The sequence below is a fragment of the Palaemon carinicauda genome, chromosome 26 (assembly GCF_036898095.1).
Source record: "Palaemon carinicauda isolate YSFRI2023 chromosome 26, ASM3689809v2, whole genome shotgun sequence".
Classification (NCBI taxonomy): Eukaryota; Metazoa; Arthropoda; class Malacostraca; order Decapoda; family Palaemonidae; genus Palaemon; species Palaemon carinicauda.
Genome location: NC_090750.1, coordinates 15,187,812 through 15,200,511, shown reverse-complemented (window position 1 = coordinate 15,200,511; position 12,700 = coordinate 15,187,812). Strand labels below are relative to the sequence as shown.

Below are 12,700 nucleotides of genomic sequence, written 5' to 3'. Positions count from 1 at the left end.
CTAAATTCCATTAATTTCCATCATCATTTTTATTATGATTATTACTATTATCATCATTATTATAATAAGTTGTAATGGTTGTAGTAGTATTAGACGAAGAAGTAGTAATGTTTATATTTTCAGTGTTTAAACCAATTATAAATAATTAAGAAAAATTAATTCGTTTACTTTTACAATACTTATAAAATATATATTTTATTTGAAGTTATTGTCATCAAACAATTGTGTATAAACTTTTTTCTTCATTCATAACCAAACTAATAATGATATATTTACATTCATTGTTCATTACTAATATTCTGAAACATATTTTGAACAATCAAATTACATATTTGATTCCAAGGTATACAAATGTAGACATGTAATATTTAGAATTCTCTACTTTTCCAACTTTCTTTACACCTCCAAAGTCTCGGAAAATTATTGTTAATTTAAAGAAAATCTTTTAAAAACTTCGAAATCGATTTCAAAATTTTGTGAAAATAGTTGAATTTAAAACCAAAAACTTTTCAGAGACCCTCAGTACTGGACATTGTACATTGGAGAATGTCTAAAAAAAAAATAAATAAATAAATAAATAAACAAATCAATGAAGAAGAATGTATTCCTGTTTCACATTTTATAAATTATCGTGAATCTAGGAATATTTTCTTTGTCTAATTTATAAAGACTTTCTTTTTCTATCAATCTGCCTGTTATATAAAAATCATCATTACTTCTTATGACTTAACGTTTTATTTGCTTCATTTTGATATTATCAAGTGAAATATTACTCCATAACTGAATTGTTTATTATTCAAATAAGACAAAATAAGCCATATTCACCAAATACTCGCTAAGAAGGAGAGGACAAACACACATTATATATATATATATATATATATATATATATATATATATATATATATATATATATATATATATATATATATATATATATATATATATATATATATATATATATATATATATATATATATATATATATATATAGTGGTACCTCTACATATGAATTTAATCCGTTCCACAACCGACTTCTGATGTAGAAAATGTTCGGATATAGAAACGAATTTTCCCATAAGAATACATTGAAATGGGATTAATCCATGGTTGAGCCCAAAAACCTATGATAACTCCTTAATAAATTACTACACATAATTGCACATGACAATATGTACTCTAAATTAGATAATAGACATGTAACAAAGAATAATTATCAAAAAATAATAAATAAGAAACGGGTTTTTAGCGTCACTTTACCTTAGAAAGTCCAGCGCAGGTATTGGTCTTGCTACCTAGAGAGGAGATGGACGGGTGGCGAGGAGGTAGAAAGGGTGACTACAATAAACGTACACTACCGAAACTTATTCTAACTTACACTAAGTGAACTTTAACCTAACTTAGCTTATTTATTTTTTTTTATTTTTTTATTTTATATTTTGTTTTACATTTTCTTTTTTTCTTTTTGATGATTAATTTTAATCCCTTCCACTCTCTCCACTTAAAATTGATTGAATTTTTTTCTCTTCACTCTTTTCCGTTTTCTTTGAACCATTTCCTTCTTCTTCATCACGAGTTCGCTTTGTAGTTTTTTAAAGAAGCTATCGATAGAAAGTTGCTAGGTACGGCTTTTCAGAATGTTTCGAAAATGAGTTAGGCAAACATCATCGAACTGCGCAACTACACAACAAACCTGCAATTTTTTTGGATGGTACTTGTCGATGAAGTCGACTACGTCTTGACATTTTCCTAACACCTCTTTTATTTGCGCTGAACCTATCGTATTTTCTACCTCCTCGATCCCTTCCTCGTCATCACTTATGTGCTCAGACATAGCATGGAGTTCCTTGAGCTCCTCTGTGGTAAGTTCGTCGTGATGTTCGGCGACTAGTTCCGTGATGTCATCTGCGTCGACCTCCAGACCCATGGACTTGCTAAGGGAGACGATTTCCTCTACGTCTTCCGCTGCACCCACCACGGGATCAGGTTCGGGGTCAAAACCCTCGAAATCTCGGGCAGAAACTGCATCAGGCCACAGCTTCTTCCAGGCAGAATTCAGTGTCCGTCTAGTTACTCCCACCCAAGCCTGATCTATGATCTTCAAGCAGTGCACGATGTTAAAGTGGCTTTTCCCAAATTCACGCAAAGTTAAGTTTGTGCTTTGCGTGACATTAAAGCACTGCTTGAATAGGTGCTTGGTGTAGAGCTACTTGAAATTCGAGATGACTTGCTGGTCCATGGGCTGGAGGATAGAGGTGGTATTCGGTGGAAGATACAGCACCTTTATGAACTTGAATTCATCGAAGATATCATCTTCAAGTCCCGGATGGGGGGGGGTGTGAGCGGGTGCATTGTCAAGGCATAGCAGGCACTTTAAAGGCAATTTCTGCTCATGAAGATACTTCTTAATAGAAAGACCGAAAACTTGGTTAATCCATTGGACAAAGAACTACCTAGAGACCCAGGCCTTCGAGTTGGATCGCCAGAAAACATGAAGCTGGTCCTTATCCACATTCTGTGCCTTAAAGGCCCTAGGGTTTTCAGAATTGACTTTAAAGTCCCCGCTAGCATTAGCACATAGGGCAAGAGTCAACCGATCCTTCATTGGCTTATGCCCAGGCAATTTCTTCTCTTCGGCGGTGATGTAGGTTCGACTGGGCATCTTCTTCCAAAACAGCCCAGATTCATCACAATTAAACACCTGCTGCTCTACGTAGCCTTCTTCCTGCACGATGCTTTCAAAGCTCTTCACAAAGTCAGCTGCAGCCTTTGTGTCCGCACTAGCAGCCTCTCCGTGGCGAACAACTGAATGAATCCCGCACAGTTTCTTAAATATCTCAAACCAGCCACGAGATTCCTTGAAATCGTCTGAGGAAGGTTCGGTTGAACTCTCCCAAGCATCACCCCCAGAGCTCTCCTCCTTCAAGTCCGTGAAGATGGCGTGCGCCTTCACGCAGATGATAGCTTCGGTGATGGTGTCACCAACAATATCTCTGTCCTTGATCCAGATTAGCAGAAGTCGTTCCATCTCTTCTATGATATGGCTACGACATTTTGAAATGATGGTGATCCCCATAAAAGGTTTCACTGCTTTAATGGCTTCTTTCTGTTTCAAGATTGTCGAGATCGGCAACATATTCCTACCATATTCTTTTGCATTTTCACTCACACTTATGCTTTTCAATAATTTCTTGCTTTACTTCTAAAGAAAGCATTTTCTTCTTCCTTTTCTCACCACTACCAATACCACTTGCAAAACTAAGCCTTTTAGGACCCATGCTTTACGTAAAATACCGTAAAAGGATGAACGTAAAAAATCACGATTAAAACAGTTTATTTCAGAACACACTAGACACATCCACATGGAGCCGACGAGAACAGAGGAATGACCCAAGCAATGCTAATTGAGGGTCCCTCCGAAGTCGAAGTGCTGCCTTCTATCGGCGAAAATAAAAAATACATCCGGCGCTATTAGTACCACCTACACGTACGGGTATTGTTTACTTCGGGTGTCGAAAAAAAATTCGGGTGTAGAGGAGGAACGTTTTCGAATTATACTTCACGAGCCAAAATTTGGATACAATCGGTACCACGAAAATTGCTTAATTCGTGTGTCGAAATAAAATTCGGGTGTAGAGTCGAAAAATTACTCGAATTTTACTTCAGATGTTGGAAAATTTGGATGTAGATACATTCGTATGTAGAGGTTCCACTGTATATATATATATATATATATATATATATATATATATATATATATATATATATATATATATATATATATATATATATATATATATATATATATATATATATATATATATATATATATATATATATATATATATATATATATATATATATTTGGGCTCAGGCCATGTTGTCCTGATGGAAGTTCCTAAAGGGTAGCTTCCTAGGGTATATTTGACTACAGTGATATTCCTAGAGAATTTTACCTTAAGGTATCCAGAATTCTAACTCCTGGAGTGAATATCCGTAAATAAATCTAACATGGATATCGCATAATATCAGAGGACATATTCTTGACACGTCTCATAGCTATCTTCACCCTGAACAGTATTAACGCTCCGAGGGGTTACAGTGACAAGCATCTGAAACGAGAATGAAAAGAGAGCCGCTCATAAGGCCTTTCTCCTATCTGTTTCCAGTGTGTATCTGATGAAGGCGGTAGCGCCTTCTTTATTCCTTTCCGTGTAGCTCTACTATACGGTGTTTTCCTTGTGTTCTCTCGTTATTTTGGATATAATTCAACATTATGATGCCTTCTCCGGCCTCTTCTACCTCTGGAAAGTTAAGTATTTTCTTTACTTGGTATAAATGTAAGCTCTTGTCGTTCTGAATTAAATCAAAAGTGATATTAGCGTAAACAAGAACTGTTGCCAACCAGAGGCATCCTGGATGCTGTCGCTCGCTATATATGGGTTATTTAGTTAGCTAGAATGACGGTCCCAGTTTATTATGCTTTAATAATTTAGCTATTTAGCTCCTCTAGGAATGCTTATATGATGCCATTAGTTTTTAGTTTTGCGATTTAGGTAACCAACCTCGCCCTTCGCGAGGCTTAGTAGCCTAGGCGTTTGGCCATAGTACTTTCCTGCATGATATAAATTTCTCCAAGTGTTATGTATTGAAGCTATCGGCAAATATTTTATACATGTAAGATATTGTTGAATTTTCTTTCCAAGTTTGTATACGAGAGAAATTCGGTAATTTGTGTAATCGATTCTCACCGCACTTAGGCTAGTAGCCTATGGTACTATAGTATAATTTCGCAGATCCCTGATTGTTCTTTTCTCCTCCAGAGACTAAGTTCAATCCCTCTCTCACTCTGAGTAAGCCTTAGGATTAATCCTAGCTGTTCTATCTGAATAATATTCAGGTATAACTATACTAAGATATGTCTGTCCTGACCTGATAACCAGAGTGACTGGTTTTTAGGGTTGGGACAGAACATCAGAGTTTCTAGTCTGTGGCCTGCTTCTTCCTAGCATAGAGAATGAGTTTCCTTTGCTAGGTTAGGTGCAGAAACAGGAGGCTTCGCTTTCCAAGTCCACGTCTGAAGGATTCTGTACGATGATTCCTTCTTCTAGTGGTCTAGCAGACTCTCCTGTGTTGTTTTTCTCGGGCTGGAGAATGAGTTTTCTCCGTTGCCTGACGAAATAACTTCACCTAACTCTGTTCTAGCTGGGAGGAGGATAGCAAGTATTGCCAGTCTTCCTCCCTAATAGACAACTCTAGGTTAGGATGAGCTTCCCTAACTGCTGAGTGTGTCTCTTGCTAGAACGAAGTTTATAGGACCCTTATCCCTTCCCCCCCTCCCTTTTCTCTTTCTTAATGATGGCCTAGCCATTGCATATTTGTCCGCAGTCCTACTTCCGTACCTAGAGTAGGTTAGGATAGAGGACTGGCTCAGTTTTCTGCCGGCCGGCAATTACGTGTCGGGCAGCAGACCCTTTCTTTGCAAAGTGAGCCCCAGACCTCCCTTGGTCTCCCTTCCATGTCTGCCGGTAGAGTCCGTCAGGCTATGGATTCCTTGGAAGCCTGAATGCTACATTCTCCCCTTCCATATGTTCACTCTTTCTGGATGGAAGGTCGTATGGCAAAGCCGCCTTATAACCTTACATCCATTCTGTTTCTCTGACTAGTGTGTTTTACCCCTATACCCGTTGGAGGTTCTCTGGTTCTTAGCCACTGCCGGCAGATATGGATATTGCTACCTTTGCCTACCAGCAGTGGGAACACATCCCGAATCGGCTTCCTCTACGATTAGCGGCCAGCAGCCGGGTATTAGTGTTTTCAGCAGCCGGCCGGCACACATTTGCGAACCAGTGACCTGCCGCCTATTAGTTTAACAGTAGTATATCTTTGAACTATACAGGCACAACTGCATGTGATGTACAGTAGTTACTATTTTTGTAGTGTAGTACACCCTGCATTGATAAAACTACAGTGCAGAGCTTGTGTTAACACTAAAGTTATTTCTTCTTACTTAATGTTATCTTGTACAGCCTTTTGCTGAGATCGTACAATATATAGTAAGTGAGTTCTTTCTGTATTCATTCTATCCCCTAGATTAAAACTATATTTCAAGATGTGACCTACACCTTAAATTTCCGTTTAGGAAATTTCATAAGGTAATCTAGAATAGAATTAACCTTAGTTTTAAAATCTAGGGAGGTTACAGCAATTGGCGAGACAGGAAATACAAGTATGTGTCTTTCCTTCTTTCTTTTTGCTTTACTGTGTAACCTACATGTTCTAATATAAGTGAAAAGCCTTCACTTGATACTCATGGATTTTTCTTAACTTTACAGGAGGACCATCCGAAGTGCGGGAGTGTGTTTTGTAATTCTCGTAGTAAGAACTTCTGTGGACATCAGTTTTGCAGGAGTCACGCAAATTTAGGAAATTTCATAAGGTATTCTAGAATAGAATTAACCTTAGTTTTAAAATCTAGGGAGGTTACAGCAATTGGCGAGACAGGAAATACAAGTATGTGTCTTTCCTTCTTTCTTTTAGCTTTACTGTGTGACCTACATGTTCTAATATAAGTGAAAAGCCTTCACTTGATACTCATGGATTTTTCTTAACTTTACAGGAGGACCATCCGAAGTGCGGGAGTGTGTTTTGTAATTCTCGTAGTAAGAACTTCTGTGGACATCAGTTTTGCAGGAGTCACGCAGCATGTTCAGGCGCCAGAGGTGATCTCCGGTATTGGGACCCTCAGGTTTGTACAGTATGTTCTAACCTGATTACCAAGGCTTTTGACGACCCTAAGTCGACGAAGTCAAGGGATGCTGCCAGGGAAAAGTTACGAACCTGGGTGAGGGGTTTTCAGAAAAACACCTCAGGCCCCTACCTTCCAAATAAGAAGATGAGGGCTTTCCTTTTCCCTAAAGCATCGGCTGATGCAGTCATTCCTCAGCCTTAGGTGGAGCTCGGCCGCACTTCAAGACATCCAATTGGACGATAAGATGTCGGAGGTGTAAGATTCTACAGAGAAGTACCTTCTAGGAGAAGGTCAGGAGGAGGAGCTGTCTCAGGCTCCTCAAGTAGAAGAGGAAGAAATCGATGAGGTGTCGGTTACATCGGTTCCGGACCCACAACCTGTTCCCTCTACATCGTCTGCTATCCCAGATGAATTGGGAAGGACTCTTTCTTCTATTGTTGAGATGATCCAACAAATTCAAAAGAAGAATGACGAGAAGGAAGATGCAATGAAACTGGAGATACGTACACTTACAGCATCACGTGGACCCTAGAAGTGACTCAACGTGAAAGATCTTCCTTTTTGCTCGGATACCAATCCTTGGAGGTATGCCAAACACATGCCAATGACAATCAGGAAGATCATGATATCAGAAAAGTTGGGAGCAATTCCCCTGGAAGAGGTGGAATTTTGGCCCAACTAAGATTCTTACCTGGACTGCTATGTCCGCCTTAGGGAGGAGCCGGCCTCAAAGGAGGAGAAGGAGCCGAAGGAGGTCATATTGTTTTACCATAGTAAAGCTCAGGCATTACTAGCGAGCTCGATGAAAGAGAGGGGCTTCATGAACTCAAAGGTGCCCACCTTGAGTAAGAAGCTTTCCTCCTTTGTGGCCTCCCCTACCACAGCCTTTCCCTTCAAGGAAAAGGGATATAAGGCAGCCTTAAAGGTGGTGGAGGCAGGGAAACCATGCCCCTCCTTGGAGGAGTGCAAGTCGTTATCTCTGACCTTGCCCTTGGTCCAAGAAGACTGGAAGGACGTACACCTTACCTTCTCAGTCGGGAAGCTGGAAGCTGATATTGCTTAACGTCAGTTTGGTGAGGAACTTCCAAAACTGTCGGAGGTTCTCTTGTGCAGAGAGCAAGAGACAAAGGAAAGACTTGCGGCATCGATGTCGTTGCAAACGACATTAGAAACGATGGCAAGTGACCCCAGGAGATGTTCATGGTAGAGGCCAAAACCCATCTGGCCACAGTTACGAAGGATCTCTATAGCTTTATTAAAGCTAGAAGAGCCTGTAGAGAGTTCGTGTTCGCCTCGGCTGTGGTGAGGTACGAATAGAGGAAACTGATCTCCTCTAGTGTCTGGGGTAAAGACCTCTTTCCCAACAAAGTGGATAAAGAGGTAGTAGACAAGGCCGCCACAGAGAACAGGAACCTTCTCAAAAAGTCGGGCTTAGATCTTAAGAGAAAGTCTTCTCCGGATGAGGGTCCCCAACCCAAGAGGAAGACAAAAAGGCCTAGGCCATCTTCTCGGCCGGCTATACCCTACCGACGGGAACAACAACAACAATATAATTACAATATAATGGCACAACCTCCAACCACGTACCAGCTGGTACCTCAACAAGTGGCGACTCAGTCGCCAGTTTTTAACCCAGCCTTCGAAAGGCAGACTTCTTCCTTTCGTTCGAAGGCTAGAGGAACAGCCAGATTTTCTTCTAGATGCCCTTCAAGTGGAAGGGGATTGAGGGGAGGACGCGGTCAAGGAGGCAAGGCCTCAGGTCCACAACAGCAGAAGTGAGATGATTCTAGTAGAAGGGAGACTACAGCTATTTAGGGATCGTTGGACCTTCGATCCCTGGGCCCACAGCCTAATAAAGAATGGACTAGGTTGGAGCTGGAGCAGTCCTCCACCCCAATTTCCTCAATTCTCCCAACACTCAACCCCCGTTCTGGAAGAATATGTCCGAGAGCTCTTAAACAAAAGAGTAATCCGGAAAGTTAAGTCCATAAAATTCTAAGGAAGGCTGTTTTGTGTTCCAAAGAAGGACTCAGAAAAACTCAGAGTCATTTTAGACTTGTCGCCATTCAACAAGTTCATAGTGAACTACAAGTTCAGAAGGCTCACACTTCAACACATAAAGACCCTACTGCCCAAAAGGGCATATACTGTCTCTATAGACTTGTCTGACGCTTATTGGCACGTTTCAATTGATCGTCACTTCTCCTACCTAGACTTCATGTTACATAGAAAACTTTACGCCTTCACAGCAGTGCCTTTCGGGGTAAACATAGCCCCAAGGATTTTCGTGAAGCTCACGAACGCAGCCGTTCATCAATTACGCCTAAAGGGGGTCCAAGTAGTAGCCTACTTGGACAACTGGCTAGTGTGGGCAGCATCCAGGACAGAATGCATGCAAGCTTCTAAGATAGTGATCCAGTTCCTTGAACATCTGGGATTCAAGATCAACATCAAAAAGTCTCGACTATCTCCAGCTCAAAAATTTCATTGTTTGGGAATCCACTGGAATTAGGAGTCACATCGACTTTCCATTCCTGGGAAGAAGAGGAGAGAAATAGCAGGACCTGTCAAGAGACTGTTGAAATCCAAACGGATATCAAGACGCGAACAGGAGAGAGTGCTGGGCTCTCTACAGTTTGCTTCGATAATAGATCCAGTGCTAAGAGCACAGCTAAAGGATGCAATAGGAATCTTGAGAAAATACGCATCAAACACGCGTAGATATCTAATGAGACCCCTACCAACTCAACTGCGAACGCTTCTCAAGCCGTGGTCCAATGCTAAGCAATTGAAGAAATCAATACTTCTTCAACCTCCACCCCCGTCCATAACTATCCATACAGACGCTTCAAAGAAAGGCTGGGGAGGTCACGCATCTCAGAAGAGTCCAAGGAGCTTGGTCCAATCTTTTAAAGTCATTTCAAATCAACTTTCTAGAAGCCATGGCAGTACTTCTGACACTAAAGAATGTATCTCCTCGCCATTCAAACCACATAAGACTGGTTCTAGACAGCAAGGTGATAGTGAGATGCCTAAATCGACAAGGGCCTAGGTCATCTCAAATCAACCAAGTGGTGTTGGCCATATTACGTTTGGCAGAAAGGAAGAAATGGCACCTGTCAGCAGTTCGCATTCAAGGGTTCCGCAATGTGACAGTGGATGCTGTATCCAGGTTTACACCAATAGAGTCAGAATGGTCCCTAGACGCAGGATCGTTCTCCTTCATCTCGAGTCAAGTCCCCGAGCTGCAGATAGACCTCTTTGCGACAAAACACAACAAGAAAATAGATCGTTATGTGTCCCCATACTAGAATTCGCTAGCGGAGGCAGTGGACGCTATGTCCCTAGACTGGAACAGATGGTCCAGTATTTATCTGTTCTCTCTGTACAACCTCCTTTTGAAGGTCCTTGACAAACTGAGATCCTTCAAAGGGAAGGCGGCAATAGTGGCCCACAAGTGGCCAAATAGCGTGTGGTTCCCTCTGGCATTGGAACTATGACTAAAATTCATACCGCTACCGGATCCATCCCTGTCTCTGCGAGTACAGAAGTCGACTGTCTTCGCTTTATCACAGAAAACCAGGAACCTACATCTCATGATTTTCTCTCCTTAGTGAGGAGGAAAAAGTGAGCAGCTGACACAATACTAATGTTAAAGCGCTTAGAAGGTTTTGAAGTAAAAATCATATTTCTGTTTGTACTCGCTTTGGGGGCCAGAGTAAGTGGAATGGTGGTTCTCTCTGGAGAGGAAGGCCACGTCCAGTTCTTGGAGGGAGAACTGAATCTTTTTCCAGACCCAACGTTTCTTACCAAGAACAAGCTACCCACCAACAGGTGGGGTCCCTAGAGAATCTGTCCTCTGAAGGAAGATGCATCTCTATATCCAGTGGTGTGCCTAAAGGTATATCTTCATAGAACTTCAGACTTTATGGGAGGACAGTTGTTCAGAGGAGAAACCTCGGGTTCAAAGTTATCTATAACTAAGGGCAAAACTCACCTGTGTTATTCGCAAAACGGATCCAGACAGTACACCCGCTAGTCATGATCCGAGAAGAGTTGCTTCTTCCATAAAATTTCTTTATTTATATGGACTTTGAACATCTTTGTTCATACACCGGCTGGTAGTCATCCAAGGTGTTCTTGATGCACTATGCGAAGAAAGTGGAGCAACTCAAGAAGTCTGTGGTAGCAGCAGGTAGAATCCTTTAACCTTCTGTTTTAAATGTGCGAGGGCGATTAATTAAGAGGGTGGGTGTGTAGTCACTGTATGTTACTACATACTCAGCGATAGGCCATGAAAGTGTCCTTACGAACTATTCCATTGACTTTGGTGAACTATAGCATAATACGGACACTTGTGTCAAGCATTTCTTACCCTAGTGTATATAAACAGTATACAGACTATATCATTATTATTAATAATTTGATTGAAGTGGCAAATCTGTTTCCTATTAGACGAAACAATATTTCTGATGACTGTTTTCTTTTTGCTTTAATGTATATCATCCACATTTCATAAATTTTATAAATGTTGATCTGATATGCATGTTTATCAAATCTTAATAAACTAGTTCATAGTGAACCCTGCGTCTTATTCTCCCACACTCCTTTTATTAGAAATGTACTGAGCATTAAGAATAAAATATGGATATTTTTATCATGGTATGTCTTTTAACCCTGGATAGGTACGATGGGTCGTTTGCGACCCCGAGCGTCAAAAAAAAACAGGTTTTTCTCACGTGGCTCACCCCCGTGACTGTATTTGTGGGTGATCGACCTGCAGGAGGTGTCTCCCCTACACGCTCTAGTAGTGTCCAGATGTGCATTGCTGTAGCTGTACTCCTTCCCCGATTTCTGAGACGCGTCGGGGTCGTTCGCGACCGAGTTTACCCTTCTAAGGTAGTTTGCATAATTATCAAAGTTATTACGTATTATGAAATTGTCGTAGAATGGTGCAACTTGTATAGGTTATCAGTTGTGGAAAGTCTTGGTGGATTGTTTGGCTACCATGTGCATGATTTTTTTTTTAGTTAAAATGTCGTTCATCACCACGAGGACCATTTTACCGCGAGTGCCCCTTTTTAATTTTTTTTCATTTTTTTGCCAAGTCATTTTTCCGTAAGATATTGCCAAATAGGGTCGTAAAACTTTTGCTTGTTTAGTGTTGGAAAGTGTGTCTAGATGATCTGGCTACCCATGCATGACTTTGTTTTTGTCAGATACGACGTAGTTATTGGTATATTGTGTATTTAACTGCGGTTACCAATTTCTGTTTTTTTTTCAATATTTGTAAAAATTACTACGTAGTAAGGATTTGCCGTATATTATTCATTTTTTTTTTATGTTTATGTGTTAGAAAGTGTGCCTTGATGGTTGGGCTAACACGTGCATGTCTTTTTTTTTATCTGAGATGCCGTATATTAGAATGTCGGGCATTTTACCGCGAGTGTCCCTTTTTCATTTTTTTTCATTTTTTTGCCAAGTCATTTTTCCGTAAGATATTGCGAAATAGTGTCGTAAAACTTTTGCTTTTTTAGTGTTGGAAAGTGTTTCTAGATGATCTGGCTACCCATGCGTGATTTTGTTTTTGTCAGATACGACGTAGTTATTGGTATATTGGGTATTTAACTGCGGTTGCCAATTTCTGTTTTTTTTTTTCAATATTTGTAAAAATTTACCACGTAGTAAGGAATTGCCGTATATTATTGATTTTTTTTCATGTTTATGTGTTAGAAAGTGTGCCTTGATGGTTGGGCTAACACGTGCATGTCTTTTTTTTTTATCTGAGATGCCGTATATTAGAATGTCGGGCATTTTTCCGCGAGTGCCCCTTTTTATTTGTTTTGCATTTTTTTGCTTAGTCATGTTACCGTAAGGAATTGGCAAGTAGTGTCGCAAAACTTATATTTTTATAGTGTTGGAAAGTGTTTCTAGATGATCTGGCTACCC

General features: G+C 40.3%; 1 protein-coding gene across 1 annotated transcript in view; it reads right to left on the bottom strand.

Annotated features, from left to right (window-relative positions):
• The window catches only part of LOC137619800 (tigger transposable element-derived protein 1-like), a 3,228-nt gene extending 92 nt beyond the window's left edge, over nucleotides 1–3,136 (bottom strand). The window contains exons 1-2 of the mRNA XM_068350101.1: nucleotides 2,782–3,136; nucleotides 1,694–1,857 (exon numbers count right to left, since the gene is read on the bottom strand). Coding sequence (XP_068206202.1) covers nucleotides 1,694–1,857; nucleotides 2,782–3,136 — 519 coding nt within the window. The remainder of the gene's footprint in view (nucleotides 1–1,693; nucleotides 1,858–2,781) is intronic.
• Between the last annotated feature and the right edge of the window lie 9,564 nt (nucleotides 3,137–12,700).